Raw genomic sequence first — 26,843 nt, forward strand, 5'->3', positions numbered from 1 at the left:
GCTCATGTAATGGCACTCAGGGATAAATGAGGCTGGTCACTCTCATCTTAAATGTCGGGACCAACTGCCTAGTCCCGGGCTCCTGCGCTCCTCATGGGGCAATGTAGGATTGGATGATGGATATATATATATATATATATATATATATATATATATATAGGCAATGTAGGATTGGATGATATATATATATATATATATATATATATATATAGATATATAGTCACTGTATGATTTGCTTATATATATATATATATATATATATATATATATATAGAGGCAATGTAGGATTGGATGATGGATATATATATATATATATATATATATATATATATATATATATATATATATATATATATATATATATATACACATACACACACACACACACACACACACACACACACATCCAAGAGCAGTACAGAATGTTTTAACTAGTTGTGAGACTTTTAGGGTAATGTAGTCTAGTTGGTAGATGGAGAATTGTTTTAAGAAAAATTTTCCACAAGCTTTCCTTACATTTTTGTAATAGAGCAACTACAGTATGTGTATAGTAGTATAGTTCAACCTGTTCACTCATATGACTTTATTTTTATTTTTTACTGATATTGAAATCAGACTACTTTATCTAGGGTAGAAAACCCTTTTAGTGAGTGATTTAATTATGTCAAATCTAACCCTTCCAGTTCAGAAAGCCTGCATGATAAGATTTTATGGATATATCATGAATAAGATAAAGTAATATGTAATCATAGTGAAGGAGTTAAGAGATCTAAGATGTTGCAATATATTTCTCACTGCCAGCTTAGGAGAATGCACATGATTGTGTGGCATTACGAGAGAAGGTGGAATACCACACTATCAACAGTTAGAAAAAAAGCATTGTATCAAAGGAGTTCTCACATGTTCTCATGTATTTCTTGCCCTCACTCTAGGACACTGCACAAGATGGCTTGGCGGTACCGTGAGGGTTTCAGACCTGAGGAGGTGGAGTACTACACTGCCAGCAATTATGGCCCGGATTCCAATCGCACTTTTGATTTTAGTGGTCTCATAATCTTTTCAGATGCAAGCATTGGGGTCATCAAAGGCTATGAGGGTGAGTCGGAAGTCTAATTCTTTTCATTTTAACCATTTGAATTAGGCACCCCCCCCCCCAGGTTATGAGGTTGAGTTAGAGCATTGTGTGCTGTCTCCCAGCACTTTTATTTAAGTTAGAAGGGACTTTCTGAACCGGAAGGGTAGATATTGCCTTCATTAATCCATGGCTTCCGGCATTTATTTCCACCGACCCTTCCCCCAGCTGGGGATTTCTGGAAAATGACTTTGTTTGTTGGTTTTTTTACCATAATATCTCAGCTAATACTTAGCCTAAAGTAAAAAACTTAAGTGTCATAATACTTATCAATCCTTCGACTTCAAGCTGATTGCCTCAGATTGTCCAGGTAGTTCGTAGAGTCAGAGAGAGAGCCTTTGAAAGTGGGGTAATATTTCTTGTTTTTTGTGGCGTTGTCCATATGAGTGGCACAAGCAAGGCTTATACTATCCCTCCACAATAAAATAACACTTTCAGAATACTGCTGTCAACCACAAACACCATTTCTGTGTAGGCTTTGAGAATTGTGGTGTGACTGTGCGGTGATGTGAGCAGAGGAGTGCTGTAACTATGGCAGTGACCTTGAGGCAGGCTGGCTGACATCTCACCAGACACAGGGAGAACTTATTGCGTAGGTCTATCCATGACGGAGGTATGCAGGTAACTGGAGCCTGACTGGGATGCATGCAGGAGGGTTGCCAGTGTTTGCCTGTGGTGGTAATTGCCTGTGAAATATTCAGACAATGCTGCGAAACACAAGCTCATGTATACATGCTACCTGGACATTTCCAGGGGATCATCTATACATGACACCCTGATGCCGTAGGTTAACCTTCATTCCTGGGGGCTTTCCCAAGCATGATAAAATCATCTGGACGAAGGAGGTCATTCAGATTTAGGAGGCTAATTTGGCCTAAAAGTGGTATTTCTTTATCTTTAATGATGGACTTAGCATGAGGTTAACATCTAGTCATGAAAGAGTATGGTGGGAAGATGTAGAGCCGTGTTTTTATCTTATTCTCCCAGGGTTGGCAAAAAACCCACTTTATTTGAAAAAGACCAACCTACTTTTTTTTTTTTTTTCCACAAAATAACCCTGAAAAAAACAGGCAAAGGTGGGTTTTTTCAAAGTGTACCATAAAACAAATAAAATAATAATGTTTATACCTAATTATGGGCAGCTCAATTAAATTATAATTTTCACAGTGAGAATTTGACACAATGAGTTGAATGAGTGGGATGATCATATTTTGACTTGTTTGTCTGTTACCCCTGAGCTGTCTGCTGCACTGTAAACATGTTTCAACATGAGAGCGCTCATGAGTTGACAGAGAGATCAGTGCACATTTCACAGTAGTAAGGGAAAGACTCATTTCCTTTGCTGCCACAACATAGTAGTAGGAGAAGGACTCATTTTCTTTGATGCTACAACACAGTAGTAGGAGAAGGACTCATTTTCTTTGATGCTACAACACAGTAGTAGGAGAAGGACTCATTTTCTTTGCTGCTACAACACAGTGGTCGGAGAAGGACTCATTTCCTTTGCTGCTACAACTTTGGTAATTTTACACTAATATTTCTCATTCTTCTTACAAATGAAAAATCACTTCCATCAGTGAATATACACATCATCTTAACAGTAATAATGGCCATGGGGTAGCACATTAAACTATATCAAATAGACCTATATTCATAAAGTGGCAGTGTTTATAATAAATTTCATTAGATGATTGAGATTTGGTAACAATATGAGACAACCTGACCTGGCATAGGCCTAACCTAAGTACTGATTATATAACAAATTTACCCTAATCCATGAAAAGCAAAAACCATATCTATCAAAAACAAACTAACTGGTAATGCTGGATATAAAGTTTATGTTCACTGGATAATTGCCTGAGTAAATTTACCATTAATTCAAACAACAGTATAAAGATCTGTTTTCCCAAACCTTAAACATAGTTATTCATGTTTACATTCATTTATGTTACACTGAATTTATATGATTAAATCCGTTATTTTGAAAAAAAAAAAAAAATACTAAAGTTGGTAAAATAGTTTTTTTTTTTTTTTTTCTAAGTGGGTTTTATAGAAAAAACCCAGGTGGGCAAAACCGGGTCACCCCCTGTGGTGTCAATCCTGTATTCTGCCCTTGAGTGATGGGAAATAGTCTGTAAAAGGACATATGTCTCCATCATGTTATTTGAATAGACTGGTGAGCTGGATGTGTACTATACAGTTTTCTAAAACCCTGTCTTTAAATTCCTGCAGTAACCCCTACAATCCAGTGATGTATTTTTCTGTTACTCTTAATATTTCCAGACTAATCTATTATGCTTAACACGCCGCGTCCCGTCGACGTATGGGTATGTTGCAACATTTTGCATTTGCCAGTCCCAATGACGTACTGGTACGTCGTGCAATTGCAAGGTCCCTAATTTGCACAATTTTCAATTTTCGCGCGTGGTTTTTCGTACGTATTCATGGGACACCTTCCTCTATTCCTCTACAAGATGCCAAGCAGGGACAATGCCTTACACCACATAACCCCCCCCCCCCGCACACCATTGTCTCGGCAATTCACCTGTTACCAGTGACCTGGCCAATAAAGACATTCAGGGCCAGAGTGATTCCCCAATCGATGACAATGTGGAGGACAAAGTTTGCATAGCATTAGAGGAAGAAACAGTCAGAAATGATGATCAGGTAATGTGGCAAAAGGTCAGGTATGGTGATGAGTTAGTGAGTGAAACAATGCTTATAATGCCTATTTTACTGTTTGAAAACCAATATACTCTCGTACTACATATAAATTTGTACCAAGTAAGTAAATAAATACCGTTTATGAGTGGTGTGAAATAGTTACCCTCCCATAGAACTCGTTTTCTTTGGTGCCAGCCTGTTAGAAAACCCAGTCAGGTAAGGAGGTACTGCTACCAGGATTGAGTATTTTAAACCTCAGGTGAGCAATTTCTCTATGAAATTTTGATATTTCTCACCAAAAGCGGAGGTTTTAGCCAAAACAATTTTTTTCGAAAATACCTCGTGATTGGGGGGTGTCAGTGGTGTGAAATAGCTTGGGACATGACGGGTTAAGAAAATGCCAAGTTGGTGAAGGGTTTAATGAAAGCTGTAAATCATCCAAGTTTGAACAGTCTTGTGTAATGGGAATAAATTGTCGTGGTGGTAGGATGGGGCACCCATCATCCACACACTCATTGTAGTGTTTGTCTTATGGGCTCTACACTGAGCAATAAGCCAAATGGGTCTTGTATCCAGGAAACCATTTACACTGTTGGGTGGTAAACACATAACTGGGTTTTTTGGACAGGTCAAATGTCCCCCAGATTCCCCTGTCTAAAATCACTAAATTAGGGCAAACGTTTTGGAGAGCATCAGATGGCCCAATACCTGCCCAGGGCCCCAACCAAGTGGGCAGATTCGCATGGCCATGTGGAATGTGAGAGGTGTGAATGAGAGCAAGTGGGTGGAAGCAGTGGATGTGTGCAAGAGTGTGAGATATGCCGTGATGGCATTGTGTGAAACAAAGATGAAAGAGTGTGAAGTGAAGGAGCAGGAAGGCGTAAAGTGTGTAGTGTCGGGCATGAATGGGTGAGGAAGATGCAGGGAAGGAGTTGCTTTGTTGATGAATGAGGTGTGACAGAGTGGAATGAGAGCTTACAAATGTGTCAACTCGAGATGTATGTATGAGGGCTGTTCTAAAGTATCCGACCTTTGGCCGGGAAAAATAGAATTATTCATCTGGCGGTCTGAAACCCTAATCCCTTTCAAAGTAGTCTCCTTGGGACTGCACACACTTCTCCTAGTGGTCCTGCCATTGTTGGAAGCACTTCTGGAATGCATTTTTGGGAATGGAGTACAGCTGGGTCATCGTTTTCCACATAATGTCTTCTCGTGACCCAAATTGGAACGCTTTCAGCAGCATTTTCAGCTTGGGGAACAGCCAAAGATCAAAAGAAGCCATGTTGGGAGAGTAGGGACGAACCACAGGAGTGTCGTGTTTGGCCAAGAAAGTTTGAATCAGTTTCAAGGAATGAACTGGTGCATTGTCATGATGCGGCTACCAAGTTCCTGTTACCCATAGGTCAAGTCTTTTGCGCCGCTCATCCTCGCATCTGATTCAAGCTTTCTTGGCCAAACACAGAGTTTTGTAGATGTTTTTTTTTTTTTTTTTTTTTTTTTTTTGTAATGCAAGGAAGAAGGAACCGAAGGCCAGGAGCACACAAACTGTTCCTTCCAAGAAAAAAACAAAAACAGTACAAAAGAGAGCCGTATTCAAGATCTGTTCATTTCGAGATGCCTGGACACACTGCGTTTGAAAGACTGGCAATCATAGGAAGTAGGAAATACAGACAGAGGGAGACAGTACCAGAGTTGACCTGTTGCATAAATGAAGGACTAGGAGTAATGGTTAACTCTTGCATTAGAGAGTTGGACTAAAGGGATGAGAGTTTGTTGCTAGATGGGTGCTACTTGCCTGTTCTAGAGGTTGAGGGATGCAAGCAGACAGTTCAGAGGAGCAGTGACCATTGAAGTAGTGATAGAAGAGAGATAAAGATGCAACAGAGCGGCGAAGAGACAGTCTGTGAGTGTCGTGCCTTGAGAGTAAATGTAGAAAAGAATAAAGTGATGGTTATTGAGAGAGAAGGTGACTCTCAGTGTGATGTTAGTGAATGGAGAGAGACTGGAATTGGTGAGTGAGTTCAAATACCTGGGTACAGTGATAGAAAAGAGAGGAAAATGTGCAAAAGAGGTGGAAGTAGAGTGACACAAGGAAGGAAAGTAGCTGGTGCTATGAAGTCCTTCAAAAAAACACAGAGGCTTGAGTGTTGCAGCTGCACAAGGCTTACATGAAGAAGGCGTGTTAAGAGTATGGTGTGGCATGAAAATGAAAAGTCAATAGTAAGAACAGTGGAGATGGGACTGCTGATGAATGTATGTGGAGTACAGAGAGTGGATAGGATGTGATACATGAAAGATGCAGAGTGAGGAAGTCTGTGGACACCAGATTCGAAGAGAGTGTACTTAGATGGTTTGGTCATCTGAAGAGAATGGATGACAATAGAGTGGTGAAAAAGGTATATCTGAGTGAATTTGAAAGAGGGAGGAGGCAAGTTGCCTAGAAGGTGTAGGGATATGGTGGAAGAGTGTGTGAGGAAGAGAGGTATGGAAGTTGATGAGGCTAAGGAACTGACAAGAGACCGAGTTGGATAGATGAATTTTGTACAGAAAAGTGCATAACCAGGGATTTGGCATCCCTTTTTAATATGACAGCATTCATATTGGCTCTGACAGATAGGGATATGTGAAGCTACAGGATGTGGTGATTTTGTTTTTTGGGGTGGGGGTGGGGGTGGGGGGCTATCTTACAGAAGCCAGGGTTTCGATGGCTTGAATGATGAGTGAATGGAAGTGTTGCCCATTGAATTGGGCAAACTTTGGCTACCTGGACATTGCTACTCCTCATCCTGCCGTAGGATGGGAAAGGAGGTCCGGCTGATTATGATCAAAAGTAGGTAACATGAAAAAGATATCCTCAGAATGATGGGTTTAAACATATTTATTTGGTAGTTTGAGAGTGGAGACAGTGATAGTATTGATAGAAAGAAGTGTGAACAGTAGTCTTTATATTGCTATAATGATACGGACTGTTGTCTGACCCTCCAATGTTGCAGCTTTGTGCTGTTCCAGATGTGATCTATCCAAAATAAGACATTATGATTTAGTGAAGCACGGGAAAGATACCAGTAGTAGTAGAATGGATATGGAAGTTGTGTAGATTGGCCTGGGAGGAAGGTAGAGTCCCAGAGGATTAGAAGTCAAGTATAATATTCCCCTGTACAGATGAAAAGGGTGGAAAAAGAAGTGTATGATAGTCATGGGGACATTTATCTTCTTAGTGTAATAGGCAAAGTATATGGTAGGATACTTATTGACATAGTTAGGGAAATGATAGAGGAATTAGTTGGAGAAGAACAGGGAGGTTTTAGGAAGGGAAGAGATTGTATCCTAAGGCTTTAGTGGAAAAGTTTCTAGAGAAGGGGAAGAAGTTGTTTGTTGCCTTCAAGGATTTGGAGAAAGCATATAACAGAGTGGGTAGACTAGGAATGTGGAATATATTAAGAATATATGGAGTAAATGGGAAGCTGTTGAATGTTGTGAAGAGTATGTATGATGATGCTAAGGCTGCAGTGTGTGTGTGGATGGTAAACTGGATGAATTTTTCTGTCTGAGTGTTAGATTGAGACGGGTGTGTGTCATGTCTCCATGATCGTTCAGTCTGTATGTGGATGTGGTTTTAAAAGAGATACAAGGTAGTGCAGCAAATGTTGGAGCAATGCTAATGAGAGAGGGCATATTCTGGAAACTTCCTGTTCTTGTATTTGCAGATGATACTAGTGAAGACAAAGGGGAACTCTGAGGCTTGGCGAATGAGTTTGGGAGAGTGTGTCAGAAGCAGAATCTGAAGGCTATGTAGGGAAGAGTAAAGTTATGGTTTGCAAAGGGAAATGAAGTCACTTAATGTACAGTTAGGTTGGGTGATGAGGAAATGGAAAACATGATTGCATTTAAGTACCTGGGTAGTGTGATGAGTAAGTATGAAAGTTTAGAGGATGAAGTGCTTGAAAGGATACAACAAGGAAGAAAGGTAGCTGGTTCTTTGAAAGGAGTGATAAGAAATACAAAATTAATATAGAAGTAAAAAAGTTGCTGGATGATACTATTGTGATACCAACTCTAACATATGGAAGCGAAGATTGGACCTTGCTGGAACAACATACTGTATGTCAAGAGTGGGAGCAGGGGAAATGAGTTATTTGAGAGTAGCATGTGGAGCTATATGGAGAGACAGATTGACAAATGAGTGAGTAAAGGAGCATTGTGGTATGAATATGGATGTGATAGAATGTGTTAGGAGGATGTGGGGAGGATGGAGAGCTAGTGACTAATGTGGAGAGAGTATGTGAGTGAGTTGGCAGGGAGGAAAGGGAGGGGGTGAGTGAGGATGAGATGGAGGGATGGAGTGGAGAGGTATATGAGGGGGGGGGGGATAAGGCAGGTAAATGGCAGGGGATAGGGCAACATGGAGGTAAATAGTTTGTGGCCTCCTCTTATGGAATTAAGGATTAAGGCATGTGGCTATGGATAGATAGATAGTGTGTAAAAATGTTTGCTATGAAGAGGTGGCCCTTGTTCCAGTGATGTCACATATATCAGTCATAGGGGACCATGCAATAAAACATTTCTGAAGCCCAGCTTTATGCAAACGGACCAAAAAGTCTTTGTTATTTAATTGCAGAGGTAGTCGCTGAGTCCTGCTAAATTTCATAGGCATTGCAAACTTTGGGCATAAAATTATTAGCGTTGTTCTTTCTTTCTTTCTTCATCGTTCATAACTCTGAAGCGAAAAATTGTACATGAGTGTGTTAGGCACAAAAACAGTCCGATGTTTGAGCCATAATGGCCGCCCAGTGTTTACTTTTGGTGTAATAGTCTCCCTTTCATTCCTTTTCATGCTTACAAGGTCATAGGAACACCATTACTATCACCAGGTAAGTGGAGTGATATATATTTGTGTGAAATACTGTACTGAAACTTGTGACTTGGAAATCACGTCTGGCAAAGATGCTGTCCCTAGTGGAAAGCGTGGTTCTACTGAGGGCACCAGAGGCAAGCTTAAAAGGGTAAGGTTTTTGTGAGATTTTAGGTTACATGGTTTTTGGCTCCCTCTCTATCCCCATTGAGTGCATGTTAATCGACTTTAGTATACAATACAGTATATAGTCATGGGATGGGTTTTCACTTGATGCAATCTCATCATATAATTATTTACAGCTGTATCATAATCCATCCATCCATCCATCATCCAATCCTACGTTGTCCCATGAGGAACTTAGGAGCCCGGGGCTAGGCAAGTTGGTCCTGGCATTTAAGATGAGAGTGACCAACCTCACTTGTCCCTGAATGGCATTATGTGAGCAATAAACCCCAACCATCCCTTGGATATAAACCTTCACTGGCTCAATCCAATTGGAGCATCGTAATTACCCACTAAACCACCAGGCGCCATAATTTGGTTACAGTGTATATGGTTTCCACCCAGTATAGTAAATGGTTTCCTGGCATATGGGAAACCATTTGGCTTGTCACTCAGTGTAGAGTCACCCATAGGCAGAAGGAAGAGGAAGAATGAAGGAAAGAAAGACAGAAGAGTGAGTGTAAAGTCACTTTTAGGCAGAAGGATGAGGTAAGAATGAAATAAAGATAGAAGAGGAAGGAAGGAAAGAAGGAAGGAGGAGAGGAAAGGGCAGACACCTGAGAGCAGCACTACATCGAGTGTAGTGTTGCTCTTGGGTGACTGCCCTTTCCTTTCTTCCTTCCATCTTTCCTCTTCTGTCTTCCTTTCCTTCATTCTTTCCTCTACCTTATGACCGTGGATGACTCTGCACTCCCTCTTCTGTTTTTTTTTCCATCATTCTTTCCTCGTCCTTCTGCCTATGGGTGATAAGCCAGATAGTTTCATGTACACCAGGAAACCATTTACTATGCTGGGTGGTAACCATATAACCAGAGTATGGCGCCTGGTGGTTTAGTGGGCAATTAAGGCACTCCAGTCAGATTGAGCCTGTGCAGGTTTGTATCCAAGGGATGGTTGGGGTTTATTGCTCACATAATGCCACCCAGGGATGAGTGAGGCTGGTCACTCTCATCTTAAATGTCAGGACCAACTAACCTAGCCCCTGGCTCCTACGTTCCTCATGGGGCAGCATGGGATTAGATGATGATGATGATGATGGAACACTCCAGTTATCCCCTTTTTATGCCCAGTGATGTTCCCAGAGGTTGTATGTGCTCTGCAGTGATTGTTAGGTATGGTTGGAGGGGTGAGGGGTAAATATTCTTCACAATGGCCAAAGGAGAGACTGGGAAAATTTGGGAATTTCACCATACCACTTGGCCATATAGGGTTTCAGTGTTGCAATGTGCAGATTTTAGTTTGCAAAGTAAAATTTCTGGATACATAGATGCACAAATTGAGGGTTGACTGTTCATAGCTTTATTATTATGTCTTGATGTTATAGTATTTTAAGTATCCTGACATGCAGAAAACATAGTAAAATGTATTGTGTATTGTTCCCAAAGTATACATTTTTTTTCTTCTGAGTTTGATAGCTGTATATGACAGTATTATCATACAGTATTTTCTTTTCTCCAGAGAGCAGATGCAATAGGACAGAGGGATATTCACCCTGTCTTGTGGGGGGATGCTACCCAACTTTCAAGAAATGTGATGGTTATGTTGACTGCAGTGATGCCTTTGATGAAGTAGAGTGTGAGTTTACATCTTTTATTTTCTTCATATGAAGCTGAAATTTTGTGCCACAATATGTAATTGATATGACATGGAGCAGTTTACTACTCCAGTGAAATGAATAATAACAAGAAATATACTTTTAATTTCATGTGTATGTAGCTTATAAATATGAAATGCTGACTGGGCAGCACAAGACGTCAGTGAAGACAGTGCCACATTTAGGCTCTATATAGCTGATGTTTTTTATTGAATGATGGAGCAGAATGTCACTTTTAATTCCAATTACAGTAATCCCTTTAAGATGCGGACGCCCAAGACCTGGATACCCCAAGTCCCGGACATTTTTGGCTTGGGTCCATTAGTCCTAATCTCGGCATATTCCCTAAGATATATGGCCATCTGGGACACCAAAAAAAAAAAAAAAAAAAAGCCCATATGCGTTCGCTCCTACTCTAAATTTGCTGTGCGATGACGAACAGCCGTGTTTTGGCACGTAGTTGTGGTGACCTCCACTAGAGCGCCCCTGCATCCTCCCCATTTCCCGCCTACCTACCGTTGTGACTGCACGCTCTTTTTCATGGTGCCCATGTGCTCGCTTTTGTGATTGTCCCCTACCTACTGCAGGCCCTGCTGTTCCCCTATTGCCTCTTACTTATGTGTGTGACGATGTCCCCGCCACCCGAGAAGAGGAAATGGGTGGTTCTGACTCTGGAGAAGAAGAGGGAGATATTGGACAAGGTGGATGTGGGATGGTCGACCTTCCTTATCCTCTGTGAATTCAACCTGGCCCTCTCTACCTTGTATGACATCGAGAAATCCTGGGACAAACCCACCCAGTACATGGCAGCCTTCGCATCAAAGACCAATTGCAACGTGTAGAGGAAGATTAAGTACCCTCCCAGATTCGCAAAATTGACTGCTGCACATTGATTTGGTATTGTCAACGACGTGCTGCTGGTGTGCTGGTGAGTGGCATGGAGCTGAAGGCTGCCGCTGAAAAGTTCGCAAGGTTACACAACTCCCTAGACTTCAAGGCATCCGAAGGGTGGCTCTTTGCCTTCAAACTACAACATGGCCTAACCAACTGTTAGGCCCATGGCGAAGCTTTGGACACCAATGAGGAGGGAGTAGAAGAGTTTTGGCAGAAGGTGAAGGGCTTGATTGACAGGGAGGGCCTCACTCTCGGTCAAGTCTACAGCGCTGACGAAACTGGTCCGTTCTATCGCTCGCTGCCCACGAACACCCTAGCAGAGGAGACGGAGAAGCGTGTACCTGGACGCAAGCTCTCCAAGCAGCGGATATCTGCTTTGTGTTGTGCCATTTCTAACGTCATGCACTGGCTCAAGCCTGTTATGTTGGCTGTGCAAAGCAGCCTTGGTGCCTTCGTGGGTTGATGGATGTCCTTCCTGTCGTTTGGTACCATTCTGTGAAGACTTGGTTCACAGCCAAGATCTTCAAAGACTGGTTTCACCAGCACTTCGTCAAGGAGGTCATCCATTATCAGATGAAGACACTGGGAATTCCATGTGGCCAGTTAAAGGCTCTCCTTTTCCTGGACAATGCACCTGTGCCTCTGTCTGACAAGGAGTTTGTGGCTAAGAATGGCCACATTAGGTGCATGTTTTTGTCAATTAATACGACTGCTCTCATCCAACCAATGGACCAAGGAGTGATCGTGGCAACGAAGTGGCTGTACTGTTGTAAGTTCCTGGACGAGGTGATGGTTGTTCTCAAGGATGAGGACGAGCGCAGGGAGGGACGGGACATGCGAGGCCAGCGGACTTGAAAAACCTTCGTCGCTACGACCTCAAGTCAGCCATTTACAACTGGGCCAGTGCATGGAGAGAAGTCCCTGTCAAGACTTTGGAAAGTGGCTGGACTCGTCTGCTTCTTGAAGCCGATTTGGTGCATGACTTTCTAGGTTTTGACATGGAGGACTTCCATGCGCATCTTCGTGCGGCTGGCGATGAGGTGGATGTGGACGAAGTGTGTGAGGGGTTAGATGAGGACAAGGGCAATCCTGGGTATTAGATCATGTCTGATATCGACATCGCTCTTCTGTTGCAGGTACAGGTACCCAGCTTGAAGATTCTGATGAGGACAGTGACGATAATGCAGACTTCTCTCATTGCGCCACTACTCCAGCCATTCCCAAGCTGAGCGCACTCCGGGAACATGTCGAGTTCATTCTTGACTACCTGGAACACCCGGGACTGCGACAGGGAAATGGGGCCCCTGGGACTTGTGGAGGAAGTGCGTGCTTTTAGGCAGCACATCATCGATTGCCAGGATCGCCATACCTTTCGTTAATCAACCATTGACAACTTTTTCATGCCCATGACCCCCGCTGTGGCCAACCCTGGCTCCACACCACTGCCTCACCAAGACCTGCCTTCTACCTCCAAGCCACAGCCCAGCTTATCGGCCATGACGGAGTCTTCACTGGACGTGAGTTTGTAGCTATCTTCAGAGTCATTTGCAGTGGGTAGCCCATCACCACGTCTCACCGATGCGCCTTGAGCCACCTGCAACACCTACTCTCTCTCTGTCTGACAGTGAATAAACTGCAATACATTGCCACTAGACCACATGGAAATTTACAGTGTTGTGCAGTGCTAAGAAATAAGAATTCAGAGTGCAAAGGATTAAGTGCTGAGTGCAACACTGGCATGTTTCAAGTGCAGCACAAGTAAGAACAGAATGTGCAGTGTTAAAAAATTATAATTCACATTGCAGTGGATGAAGTGCTGTGCATCAGTGGATTATTGTACGTGCTTCATGTGCACCTTCACCACTGTCAGAGCCTGAGAGGAGGTGGGTTAATCTTCTCAACGGCCACAGACGTGTCGTAAGTACCCTGTACACTGCTAGAAATTTTCCTTACTCACTTCTAATTTCTCATTCTCTGGTTCCTTTTCATTTATTTTATGGTTTCTGCCCCTTATTTGTGTGCATAGGGTCTTAAATAGGTGCTGTGCATGTCTGGTAGGGAGTAGTAGTAGTAGTAGTTGTTCCCTAGGCAGTCTGTCTGAACAGCCTCGAGTCCCTTAGGAAGGCCATGGCCAAGACCGGGCTTTCCCACAGAGCTCTCAAAGAGTGTATGTTGTGTTGTTGGCGTAGGTGATTGTGTGCAATGCAGCCTTCCATAATGTGTTTAATAGCATGGGGTGCTGTGTTACATCCTGGACAGGCATCAGCAACGGAGTCATCCAGCCTCTTCAGGTAGCTTAAGAGGGCTGGATGATGCCTACATCTCAACCTGGACAGGTGGACTCTGTCCTCACGAGGGAGATAGGATTCAGAAGGGTGGATGTCAGGAGGCCATGCATGCAGCTGTGTGTTGTCTTTAAGTGACTGAATGGAGTGGTGAGTGATTTGAGTGGGGATATGCTTCTGCAAGCTGGTCTGAGGTGGGCGAGCAGGGAGAGATGACAGTATTTGTGTATGATATCGTGTGCTGGGTGTTGTTTTGATGTTCCTTGGTGAGGGTAGGTGTGCTGCCATGTAATGTAGTGGGTGTTGTGGGTTTGTGGAGGTTGCAGCAAGAATCTGAGTGCCTCTCATGTCTAGATGGTCCTTGACTTTGAGGACTTTGGTTTCTTGATGTAGGTGGTCTGTGGGTGTAGTATCTGTGCAGCCTGTGATTATTTTTAGGGCCTTGTTCTGTATGGTCTGTAGAGTGTTGTAGTGTGTTTTGGTGAGGTTAGGAGCCCAGGCAGGGCTTGCATAATTCATCACTGAATGTATGTATTGTTTGTATACTGTGGTGGTGGTTTCTTTGTTGTGTCCGAATGTTGTATGGGCAAGTGACCTCAAGGCATTGAGTCTTGGTGTTATTTTATTTTTAATGTCTGTGATGCGTTGTTTAAATGACATTGATGTATTGTATGTTACACCAAGGATATTGTGTGTGTGTGTGTGTGTGTGTGTGTGTGTGTGTGTGTGTGTGTGTGGTAGGGGAGTGTTGTTTATGGTGAGGTGTGGGATGTGACTGTGTTCTGCTGTCCAGTTTGTGAGAAGGGTCACTGTAGATTTGGCTGGTGCTATATGAGAGAGGGAGGTGTGAGTTGGGAGCAGGGCAGTGAAATGGCAGGGGACAGGACGACGTGGAGGCGATTTGTTTGTGGCCACCCCAAACGGGATTGAGGCGTCTGGCAATAGATAGATAGATAGATATTTGGAGCCTGTTTGAGGTGAATCATTCGTGTAGTGTGTTGAGGTAAGGTTGGAGGATGTGTGCAGCTGTGTTTGTGTTTTGGTGCGTACATGTAAGTGTTATATCATCTGCATAGGAAGCTATGTGTATCTGTGGTGTGTGGAGTGTGGGTATGTCGTTAATGTATAGGTTAAAGAGTGTAGGGGACAAAACAGATCCTTGGGGGACGCCACTTGTGAAGTTTCTGATGTTAGAAGACTGACCGGCAAATGTTACCTGTGCACATCTGCTTGCTAAGTAGTTTGCCAACGATCTTTTTGTGTCATTGTGCATGTTTGTGTTGAGTATTTTGTTTGTGAGGTTGTGGCAGGAGATGGCATCAAAAGCTTTGCTGATGTCTAGTGTGACTAGGAGTGTTCTGTGTGGTGGCCAAAAACTCTTTGTGTGAGGTCTGTAAGAAGGGTGTTTGTGGAGTGTAGTGGCCTAAAGCCATGTTGTGATTGGGCTAGAGGAATGTGAGGTGCGACTAGTTGTAGTACCAGTCGTTCAGTGACTTTTGAGGGGGTGCAGAGGAGTGTGATGGGGCAGTGTGAGGAAGGTGTCGTGGGGTCTTTGTTGGGTTTAGGGAGTGATTATAATGCCATGCTTCCAGATGTTGAGTATTATGTTGTTTGAGTAACTGTAGTTTGATATGTTGGTGAGTACTTGTATGCCTTGTGGTCCAAGGTGTTTAAGGTGAATGTTGCTTGTGTTGTGTGGTCCACAGGCAGATGAGTGCTTAAGGTTGCTAATGACGTGCTTCGTCTGGTTGTCAGTGAAAGGTGTGTAGTCTGGGTCTGTGGGGAACTCTTACGTTGGATGATACATCAGTCTTCTGAATGGGGGTTTAGATGGCTGACTTGTGAAAAGTGATTGATGAGAGTGTTTGCTTGTTGTTTGTTTGAAGGTATGGTGTCTGTTGTTGTGATGGCAGCATGTGAGTGTGTAGTGTTGTTGTTGGATAGTGTGAAGCTGTTTAGTGTTTTGTAGAGTTTGCTGGTGTTTGTTATGTGGTCAAGTGTTTGGAGATAATTATTCCACTTTAGTGTTTGCTGTTCTGATATTTTATTGTTTATTTGAGCATTGAGTTCTTGTATTTGTTGTATGGTGTCTTGTGTATGGAGTGTTGAGGAGTGTCGCAGTGTGTCACGTTGACTGATGAGGCCTTGAATTTCTGGTGTGAAGTTGGGGTTGTGTCTCTTTCTGTTGCCGCTGGGGATGTGTCTTTTGTCTGCGTTTTGTATAATTGTATTGTAAGTGTGCACAGCAGTGTTGATGTTTGTGATGGGTGTACCGTTTAATGTTTTAAAATGTTGTTCTGTTTCAGTTGCAAAGGCCTCCCAGTTGGCTCTCTTATAATTAGGGTATGTGTATCTGTGGCCAGCTGGGGTGATTCTGGTTTTGGTAGTGATGATGATTGGGAGGTGATCAGAACCTAGGGTTTTGACCACTCTCCAGGATGTAGGGGGGGTGAGGTTTAGGGAGAAGAAGGTGATGTCTGGGGGTGATGGGAGGAAGAGGGCTTGGTGTGGGATGTGGGTATGTTGTTGGAGATTGTTCATTATGAAGAGATGATCTGTCTGGGATTGTAGTACCAGCCCTCTGTCTGTGTCAGGGTTATTGACGTGCCAGGCCGACGACTTGGCATTGAAATCACCACCCAGAATGATGTTGGGTATGTTAGTGATGTGGTGTATCTGTGGAGAGTAATTGTGTGGTACTGTGGGGGATGACTGGGGGGGAATGTATGTGTTAACGATTGTTACGTGTTGTTACCAGTGCGTATTTTAATTGATTGTATTTCTGTTGTGGTGACATGTGGGGGGAGAAGTGACTTTGTGTGTGCACTGGTATCTGCAAAGTTGATGGGTTAGTGTACCAGGATGATGAGTCCATCGCCACCGACGTCGGCCCGGTCTTGTCGAATGGCGGTGAAGTTGTGAAATGTTGGTGTTTTCTGTGCTCTGTGTAGTTTTGTTTCTTGTAAGATGGCATTGTGTATGTTCTGTTGTTTGATGACTTGTGTGAGTTCTTGTTTTTTGGTGTTTATGCCATCTATGTTTTAACTGAAGGATTTTTATGTTGTGTGTGGGATGTGTGTTGGCTGCTGCAGCACGGGGGGGAGGTGGTGTGGGTGGTGGTAGGGAGTTATTTAGGTGGCTTTCAAAGTTAGGTTGGGTCGGGGTCCAGGGGCATTTTTTCCAAGTCCCGGACAAGACTAAGTCGCAGACATTGCTTGGGCTTTATTACGTCGGATCTTGGAGGGATTACTTATGAGGAAGACTGGATGCATTTTCATGTTTATCTGGGAAACTAGAGTGTTACTTTTAATTCCATGTGTTACCGCATTGCAGAATGTGGTAACGTATGTGGTGGTGACCATCATCCACTCACTTGATGTACAGTACAGTAGTACTGCCTACTTCTTTCTTCACCCTCATCATTCTTGTTCTCTGTTTTCCCTCCTCTTTTCATATTTTTCCCATCCTTCCTGTCACTCTTTATTACTCTTCCATCCACTCTTGACTTTACAATGATTTCAAGCTTATTAGTTTCCTATACCCTAGGAAACTATTTACATTGCTAGATGGTGACCATATAGCACAGTCACAGGGTGATAAGGAGCCTACTATGGTGACCCTGTTAACAGGGTGGAAAGATGCAATTGCAGTGTCCATTCAGGAACCAACCTCCTCACTGCTACCTGTGCCTCATTGTGGCAAGACACTGTCTGCTAGAGAAAGACATTGGTTCACTGCATGAGATGGCCTTGCCATTGTGGTTGCCTGTCTTTGTTTGATGAGTCTGCACAGCCAGACAGACTAGGGTAACTCAGCAGCAGTAACGACAACAGCAGCACTGCTACAGCATATATTAGTGTAGTGGAGGATAGAATGTCTTTGCAACGTGATATAGCCTAGCGACATCATTGGCCCAAACTTATGCTTTAAGTCACTTCAAATCTTGTGGCACAGAAGATGGAGAGATTTTGCTTGGAACTTACTCTCTCCTCTGCTTCATGTTCCTAATGTGATTGAAGAGCCAGTCTTTGGATTCTGTATCCTGTATTACTGTAGAAGCCTGGGTGAGGATGATTATGAGGAGGAGTGAGTTTAAGTATTTGCTGGAAGGATAAGATAGAATGCTGTACCAGTACAGTATGGAAAAAGAAATGGATGATAATTGAGTGAAGGAAGTCAAAAGAATCTATACAAGGTTTTATGTAGATTTTAGTCAACTGGAAGAAACTGATATTTCCGTAGGGTGTAGATTAATTATATTATTGCTTCATTCTTGTAACCACTATCATGTAGATTCCAACATTAGAGTGCATGCTAATGTTTGACGATGATTAATTGTCATATAGGGCAGCTGGTAATAAACTGCTATATGCTCCAACAAAGTCCTCCAAACTATGGCAGTGCCTTAGTCCCCTGAGAAAAGTTCACAACGTAAAACTGCATCACGTTGAAGCAAGTATTTATTGATTTTATTGATTTGCAGGTGGTGACCCATTGTCTGACATAGAGACAGACTTCCGCATCCACCGCTACAGCAAGTTTTCTGAGTTCTATGATGTTGAAAAGGGAGATTGGCTTTGGCATGACATAAACATAGGTAAGTATACTGATCATTTTGTGTTAATAGTCTTGGCACTAATAATAATAATAATAATAATAGTAATGATAATGTATTGTTTATTAACCTGCCCCATACTGACCAATTTATTACCAAACGCACCCCCAAAACCCAACAAATTTTTTATTTTAATTTATTTAATTTAATTAATTAATTAATTTATTTATTTATTTTTGGCTCAAACCTCTGCTTTTGATGAGAAACAATGGAAAATCACTAAGAAAGTGCTTACCTACGCTCATAAGTGATTGGGACAGGTAAGCCTCCACGCACCAGGGGCTCGTACTCTATGGAGGTGTGGTGCAGCTTCTGCGTTGTTTTCTATGGTGGGGTAACTATTCCAAACCACCCATGATACATAAATATACAGTTATATGGTCAAAATTTACATGTACTACAAGAATATATTGATTTTCAAACAAAAATATAGGCAGTATAAGCGTAGGTTCATTATCGGAACACCTGAATATCACCAATTTCTGGCACACTTACTCCCTGAGACTGTTGTTTCAACTTATGTTTTATTTCTCAACTTACATTATACTTTTCTACAATCATTATACCATTTTCAACTCTCTATAACACTTTTCACGTATTGACAGGCCTTACTATTATAGTGAGCGTAATATTGTTGCATATTGACATGCCTTACTATTATATTGAGCGTGATATTCTTGCAAGCACACAGTATTCCTTTTTTATTTTTGACCGAGTATAGTTTTCCACAAAGATTATACTAATTCAACTTCTAAAACTGTTATCACATACTGACAGGCCTTACTATTATAGTGAGTGTAATGTTATCACATATTTACATGCAGAGCATGATATTCTCGCAAGCACACAGTATTACATTCTATTCTTCAAATTCCATTATACTTTTCCTCAAAGATTATTACCATTGTTGTCACACATATACATGACTTAGTATTATAGTGAGCTTGATATTCTCGCAAGCACACAGTATTGCATTCTATTTTTCAACTTCCCTTATACAGTACCCTCGCGTCCAGTACGCGTTTGTCCAGTACTATTCTCGTCCAGTATGGTTGGCAAAAAAATAAAATAATTTATTACTGTAGTACGGATTTGTTAGGCTAGTACGGATCAGCTGCGCAAAGTGGGCCAAATCCGAAGAGTTCTTCTCTAGTACTGATGTTCTGCGTCCAGTACTGTTATCCACCCAGGCGTGGGAAGATGGCAGACACTGAGGAATGTTTCCCTAGCATTGCCACGCTAGTCCGGTACGCCTTCCTCGTGACTCGTGTCGTGTGCCAGTCACATTGTAGTATTGCACTTTCCCCTGATGACGAAGATGACGATGTCAGTGTGTGACCATGAAGGATTTATGAGGAAGGTTGAGACAGAGAGGCCTCCTCAGGATCCTGAAGGCCTTCCTTCAGGGGTTCAGTAGGACCTCCTACAGCTTTGGATACCGCTCCCCCTTCCTCCCCCAAGCCCATCACCACTCACCTTAAAGGTTCGTAAAATCTTAATTGTTTCAAAATGTAGTTAAGTTGAATTCAGGGGGGACTTTTTCAAGGCTTATCTGACATTATTCATTTTTCCCATAAGGTCTGTTGTTTGTCCAGTACGGATTTAGTCCAGTATGGCAGTACTGTCTGACAAAAATACCGTACTGGACGCGAGGGTACTATACCTTTCCACAGAGATTATTACCATTTTCCAACCGTTATCACATATATATCAGACTTAGTATTATAGTGAGCGTGATATTCTCGCAAGCACACGGTATCACATATTCAATGGCCTTACCTAGAGTATATACAAACATTATCAGTAAGGTAGTAGGGTGAGAAACTCCTTGAAAAAGGGCTCAAGGCACAAGCCGACATTGCAATCGACACACTCGTATCTCGTGTCTCGTCTGCCAGTGGTCGCACTGATTTTGGAGTTGCTGCACACATGACAGCGGTGCTGTGGTCTGGGGCAGTTTGGTGTAGAGGGGATGAAGCTAAGGAAGTGGCGTCCTGTGAGGCGTATGGGCGTCTGGCCGGCAGCGGAGGTTTGGATGTGGGGGTGGGGCTTTTCCTCTGCATATTTCCCGATGATCTCTCAGGACAACTCCCTCACAAACTCCTCGAAGGTCTTGAAGGTTCTTGTCGTCAAGGTATGGAGGTAGTGGGAGTTGAGGACCGAGATATCGAGCAGGTGGAAGAAGAGTTTCTTGTACCACTTCATCGTGGTCCTGACACTGGAAATCATAGAGTCAGACTGGTCTACCTGCCTCATGTTCACATTGTACTCCACTACTGATTCCAGTTTCCAGTTGTGGGCCCTCCTCTGGCTGGTGTACTCCACAGAGTCTGTGCGGTGCATCAGGGGGTGGTGTACCGTCAACAGGAGGGAAACTTCTCTCACTTGGTTCCATACAGTGGAGAGGATGTTGTTTGCCTTGTTATTTACCACCTCATTCCTATCGAGTTTCCTCCCAAGTTTCATCATATGACAGCGGCTTCTCTTGACAGTGCCACAGATTCTGGTGTCATGAAGGTGGAGGTACTGAGCGAGAAGGGGGCTAGTGTACCAGTTGTCCAAGTACAAGACGTGACCACAATGAAGGTACTCCTCTATCATGGTCTTCACCACAATGCCAGAGAGTCCAATACTTTGATCTTCTGTTATGTCTGTCTGTGCACCATTGTACATGACTATGTTTTGCACATAACCAGTTTTACAGTTGCACATAACAAAGATCTTGAACCCAAAATTGTGTCTCTTGCTGGGTATGTACTGGTGAAAGGAAATACTGCCTCTCCACAACACAAGACTCTCATCTGTGACGAGGTCTCTGGAAGGATAAAATAATGAGCAGAACGTTTCCTGTAGGTGATCAAAAACAAGCCTAATTCTCCTCATTTTTTCTGTGTTATTAGTATTAGCAGGGTCGTCTGTGTCATAAAAGTGGAGGCGGCTCAGAATGTACTGAAACCTATTCCAACTTATAACTTTACCAAAGAAAGGTGTGTAAGTAATCAGGTCAGTAGACCAGTAAGCAGGAAGTTGTCCTTTCCATACAATACCCATCAACAGAACCAAGGCCAAGTTTACTAAGTTTAATTTTTTTCCAGACTTATTTTTGATGATTTTCAGATGTTATTTTTGGGTTTAGGTGAGTTACAGACTGCTTTTAGGCATAGTTTAGCTTGTTTTAAAGCTATTTTGGGGGTTTAGGTGAGCCAGAAACTTGTTTTTGGACTCATTTGGGTGGGTTTTGGACTTGTTTGAGATTGGATCCCAAGGCTCTTTGGTGCATCCCTGTACATTCTATGTCATAACATCCCCTGTTAATGATACCCCAGCTCAACAATGGGTTTCCCCAAATGCATCTCATCGTTATAACGGGGACAGGGTGTATAACCATTGGATGCAGCTGGAAAATGAATGAGAAAAAGGAGTAGAAGTAACGGGAGGAGAAAAGGAAAGAAAGGAGAAAAGAAGAAGAGGAAAAGTGAGAGAAAATTAAGAGGGGGTGAGAGGAGACAGATTAAGTTGAGGTCTATCTCTGTGAGATTTTTTAAAGAAAAACATATCTCTGTGTCCACAGGACCAATTTACATGATACCCTTAATTTAACAACTGATTGCATAATCTGGTTAAATCAGTTCAGCGTGAGGGACCTGCTGTATGTGTGTTTTAGATGTAATTAGCCTTTGTTCTTGTTGAAAACTGCTTTACCAAGCATTATAGGTATAAGTTGGTGGTGTCGAACACTGAACTCCCTTTTTTCCCGTAGGTTATGTACAGTAATCCCTCTGTTATCCGGACGGCCACTCTCCAGACAATAAATTTCCCAGATGCTGTGATCTGGCTGTTCAGAACCATTATTCGTACATTTTTCCATTTTATCTGGACAAAACGCTTGTGTCCAGCGGGAATAGTCCTGTGGCGCAACCCTGTCTAGCTATGTGGTAGTATTTTTGAGTGAGGGAAAGATTGTGTATGTGTACACATGGGCCTTTTTCATGTGTGGGATAGAGAGAGAGAATAGATACAGGAATGACCTAAATGTTGTCCCTTCTATAGTAAACAAATGGGGGAGATAGGCATAACATCGATCCCTCCTCTCTCTCTCATCCATTCCCTCCCCCCCTGTCTCCTTCCCACTTTAGGGGAGGGAGATTGAGAGAGAGAGAGAATTGGTCCCTCCTCACTCGGTCCTCCTTTCCCTCCCTTCCTCCCCCTCCCTCTCTTGGGGGTGGGGAGAGAGAGAGAGAGAGAATAAATAAATACAGTAATCAGATGAGTGAGTGTGCTGTACGATGTACTGTAATGGCCTTTCACTTTGGCTTTCAGAGTTAGGTTATGTATGAAGGGGGGCCACAGGAGAACTCCTTTATCCAGACGGAACCATTACCCACACGTGCATTTGGCCCTATAACATCGGATAATCGAGGGATTACTGTACTCTGTAACTATTTGTAGCATTGGAACCCCCCTTACAATACAGTGATATTTTATCTTTCCTTTTACAGTATTTAAGGTTGTTTTTCTGTTTGAACAGTTATATAGTGCAAATATAGGGTCTTAAAGGGGATTAGACCCCCCCTTGGGGGGTTCGGGAGGGTATTATGTCACTATCTCATTATTCCACAGTACATTAGCTACTGACACCCCCTTGGCAACTTAACACCAGTCACGAGAGTTTATTGTAGTTGTCAGCCTGCTAACATTAAATTCTCATGTAATGGATGCTCTTATAAAAGGACCTTACTGTATTCATCTGTCCTTTCTCTGTTTCTTAACTTCTTTGTTTCAGTCTTGTGCTCTCTCTCTCTCTCTCTCTCTCTCTCTCTCTCTCTCTCTCTCACATCCACCTTGCTTCTCTCAGCTTAAAATGTATACCGTACCAGAATTATAGGATCAGATAGACTTCTGCATCATCCTCTCAATGCTTTCATATTAGTAACACTCCCAAGCATTGTTCTCTCAACAACTTACATAAGCAGTCAGACTCCTTTGGGTATTGTCTCCATTCCCTCAGTACCATGTGTAATTTTACTAATTACAAATGTATAAACTCTGACACATGTCCTTTAGTCGCCTTCCATTGTCATTCTCTGCTGGTACTCCATAATGACCCATCTGCATCATTTACAAGACCAGTGTCAGCTCTTCCGTTCATGTTGTCCATCGCAAAAGCTTTATAACTCCTGGGCATTTATCCAGTTGTTTCTTCCAGCTGATTTCAGAACCTGTCTTATTCTCCCTCTCGCCTATCAATGCAAGGTGGAAACACAATGATTATTGCCACTTTCACCTTCTTAAATTTGAACTTCACATACATACATCTCTAGCTGATGCGTTGGTAATCTTTTATGAACATCTGTATTTCATCATTGATCAGCAGCACAACTCCTATTTTGCAGTTCCCATGGGCATTCATATCTGACCTTGCACATTTCACATCATTCCTTTCCTCCCTTTCACACCCTTTCATCCTCAATTCAAATGCTGTCATCACGGTGTACCTAGCATTCCTGAGCATAGTGACTACTTCTACCCTCAGACTTTCCTCATAATTCATCTCACATTCCACATGGCCATATAAATGTGCCCAATTTGGAGGTGCTCTGGGCAGGACCCTTCACATCTTCCTGAGTTTTTGCCAATTACAGTAGAAGTCCTATTTTTCGGCATCTATGGGACCAGGCTAGTGCCAAAAAATCAAAATTGCCGAATTATCAAAAACCCTACCCACTCAATACCTTATATGTTTCGGTGAACACTATCATCACTACTCATATCATTACAAATGTGCTTGGAGAGAGTACTGTATACTGTTTGATACTGTACAATACTGTAATGAATACAGTACTATACATGAATATGAAAAATAAAGAAATTAGTGAACATACTATATATAAATGTAATGGTACAGTAGGCCTACAAGTTCACATGCACTTACCTAAACTTATAGTAGGTTCCCTAATTACATATGTACAATAGAAGGGGTTGATTGGACTCTGCTACTGCTGGAAGAAGTCCCCAGCAGTAGAGGGTCCTCATGGAGAATTTCAAGACTGACGAAAAAAATCGGAAAATCTGCCGAACGATCAGAGATTTTCGTAAATGGGACTATTTCTCAAAACTGCCGAAGTGTCAGATTTGCCGGGGAATTGGATGCCGAAGAATTGGACTTTTACTGTAGTTAAAATGGACAGACTGAGGGACACTGACCCCCTGCCAAACCCCATCCCTTTTGTTTGTGCCTGCAGGAAATGCAGGGTAACAGTATATGGTTGCTACCTAACAGTAAATGATTTCCTGAGTTCCAGGAAATCATTTGGCTTGTCACTCTGTGTAAGTTTATCTGTAGATAGAGCTACATTGAGTGAGTGGATGGTGGGTGCTTCCAACTACCAGTAATTAATTTCCATTATCAGGTCACAAGGGTCACGAGCAGAACAACATAGAGATGCCCAAGGTAGATGACCCTTATGTCCTCAATGCCTTCAGTGTCAGCAAAGAATTTGGCTTTGGACTCATTGAAGCCCCACAGATGGTAGGTATTTAGGAGGGCAAGGAGGAGGAGGAGGAGGAGGAGGAGCACTTAACCCCTTAAATACTGGAATATATATATATATATATATATATATATATATATTTTTTTTTTCTCTCTAAATTCACAGGATTTTGTTCAGTTTGGGGAGACTTTCAGATTGGAGGGCTTTGGTACATCCTTAATTTATCCCGTCGCATTGCAATGTATTAAAAAAAAAAATACCGTTCAGTGTTTGGTTAGTCTCATTCTGTAATGAGGCATCAGTTGTGTGGAATACTTGGAGAATTTCACTTCCCAGATTGGCTGTTTTTTTTTATTGGGATTTTGTTCAGAAATGAATGCAGAATTTGTGTATTATGGTAGTATTAAATATTAGCTAACCGTACAACATTTTTTTTGATCAAAAATATGCATGAATGCTACACCTGCGTTAAGTTTTACACCACCGACCTGCCAAAGAATGGGGAATAGATCACCCTCCCCCCCAAGTTTCACCTCCTGGTTGATGATTTATCAGTAACCCATTCATAAGTAACCCTGTTCACAGAATCACTGATTCTGTGTATGAGTTTATGCACATGTGTATGGATGTGCATATGTGTAGACATGTATGCATGCAGAATTCTTGTCTACTGACTGGCCTAACTTAGCATGTCATATGCACAGGGAAACCTTTTTTATTCAGCTCTTTTGTTTACTGATTACCATAACATATAATTTCATTTGTACAGGGAAACCTTGATTTAACTGACTAAAAAGAGGGGAATATTGTCTATTTTTGTCACTTGATTGTAATTGAATAGGAGGAAAAACAGGAATGAGACATTACTCTAAATAACACTGAGCTTTTATTCATGTACAAAGATTTTAGTCTTATCTTTTTTTTTTTTCCATTTAACTCCATACTCCATAGTCATGATTTTTGCATTTTATTCCATACTTCTTAGTCATGATTTTTTCATTTAATTCCATACTCCTTAGTCATGAGCTACTGAAACATTCATCTTTATATTTTCAAGTTTTTAAGCAGTAGTCTTATTCCCTCACCTTCATTTTACCTTTGTGTTCTTTGGAAGTGATTGTTAATTATTTGTACTGTACTTGCTTTCTTGGATGATAATGCAGACAATAAGTCAACACTTGGAGAATAGATGCCATGACTCTGATTGCATGTAAGTATGGATAGGAAGGTGAAGCCAACATACCTTCTTTTGGTCATTCTTTAAAGTACCAGTTTCAGTCCACTGTTGCCAATATGGACACACACCCTGGGAAGAGTGAATTTAGGGTTTATTCTAAAGTGGATTTGGAGACTTCAAAATGCATCTTCCTTAGTTGTTTGTTTTACGCATTGCACATCAATATTATCTCTGTCTTATTGATGCAAACTAGGCAAATATTAAAGTGATTTACTGTAAATAACTTACTGTAGAATGTGAATGTTAAGATGTAATGTGGATAGTAAATTGCTATGAATCCTCCTGTGCCACCAAAATATGACCATTAGTCCGTTGTTTCCAGAATCCAGTGGATTATAGTCAACTGAATTGAGGGTTCTTTGTATAGCATTGAAAAGGACATAAGAGTATACAGTCATGATTTTGGATGATGCATGTTTATTGATTAAGGAAGTATTTTTAAAATGCTGTTTAAGATGTTTGAGTTAATAAATTCCATCCTTTCAGTACTCCATTATGCCGCCTATGTACATCACTTTGGAGATGCCAGACTCATGCCGCAGAGGAGAACAAGTATGTTGTTACTGTAGTTATTTTTTTCCTGTATATGTCTAACCCTAGGCATGACTTGACTTGGCAGCTTGTTCCCTGATGCCCATTGGACATATGTGCCATGTACCTTCACATGTCACTACTTGGACAGTAGTACCCACAATCCATATTGAATACATGCTAAACACATCTCATTCAAGACTGCTCTGAGGGTATTAGCGGGCTTGATTTTGTGACATGTTGGTTGGTCTTCTGGAAGATCACTGTAGTGTGTTTTACCAAAACTGAAGTCATCAAACTGTTCTCATCCTCAGATAGGGATC

The 26,843-nt window shown here is 42.0% G+C and overlaps 1 protein-coding gene across 1 annotated transcript in view; it reads left to right on the forward strand.

The window, feature by feature from the left end:
- LOC145404992 (CD109 antigen-like) overlaps positions 1-26,843 on the forward strand; it is a 172,832-nt gene that overhangs the window by 81,536 nt on the left and 64,453 nt on the right. Inside the window, exons 14-18 of the mRNA XM_080276493.1 lie at positions 933-1,096; positions 10,332-10,448; positions 18,130-18,243; positions 24,672-24,790; positions 26,476-26,541. Of these exons, the coding sequence (XP_080132619.1) occupies positions 933-1,096; positions 10,332-10,448; positions 18,130-18,243; positions 24,672-24,790; positions 26,476-26,541 (580 nt within the window). The remainder of the gene's footprint in view (positions 1-932; positions 1,097-10,331; positions 10,449-18,129; positions 18,244-24,671; positions 24,791-26,475; positions 26,542-26,843) is intronic.

This window comes from Coenobita brevimanus, chromosome 65 (genome assembly GCF_032717465.1).
Source record: "Coenobita brevimanus isolate Jiangsu-jjx chromosome 65, ASM3271746v2, whole genome shotgun sequence".
Taxonomy (NCBI): Eukaryota; Metazoa; Arthropoda; class Malacostraca; order Decapoda; family Coenobitidae; genus Coenobita; species Coenobita brevimanus.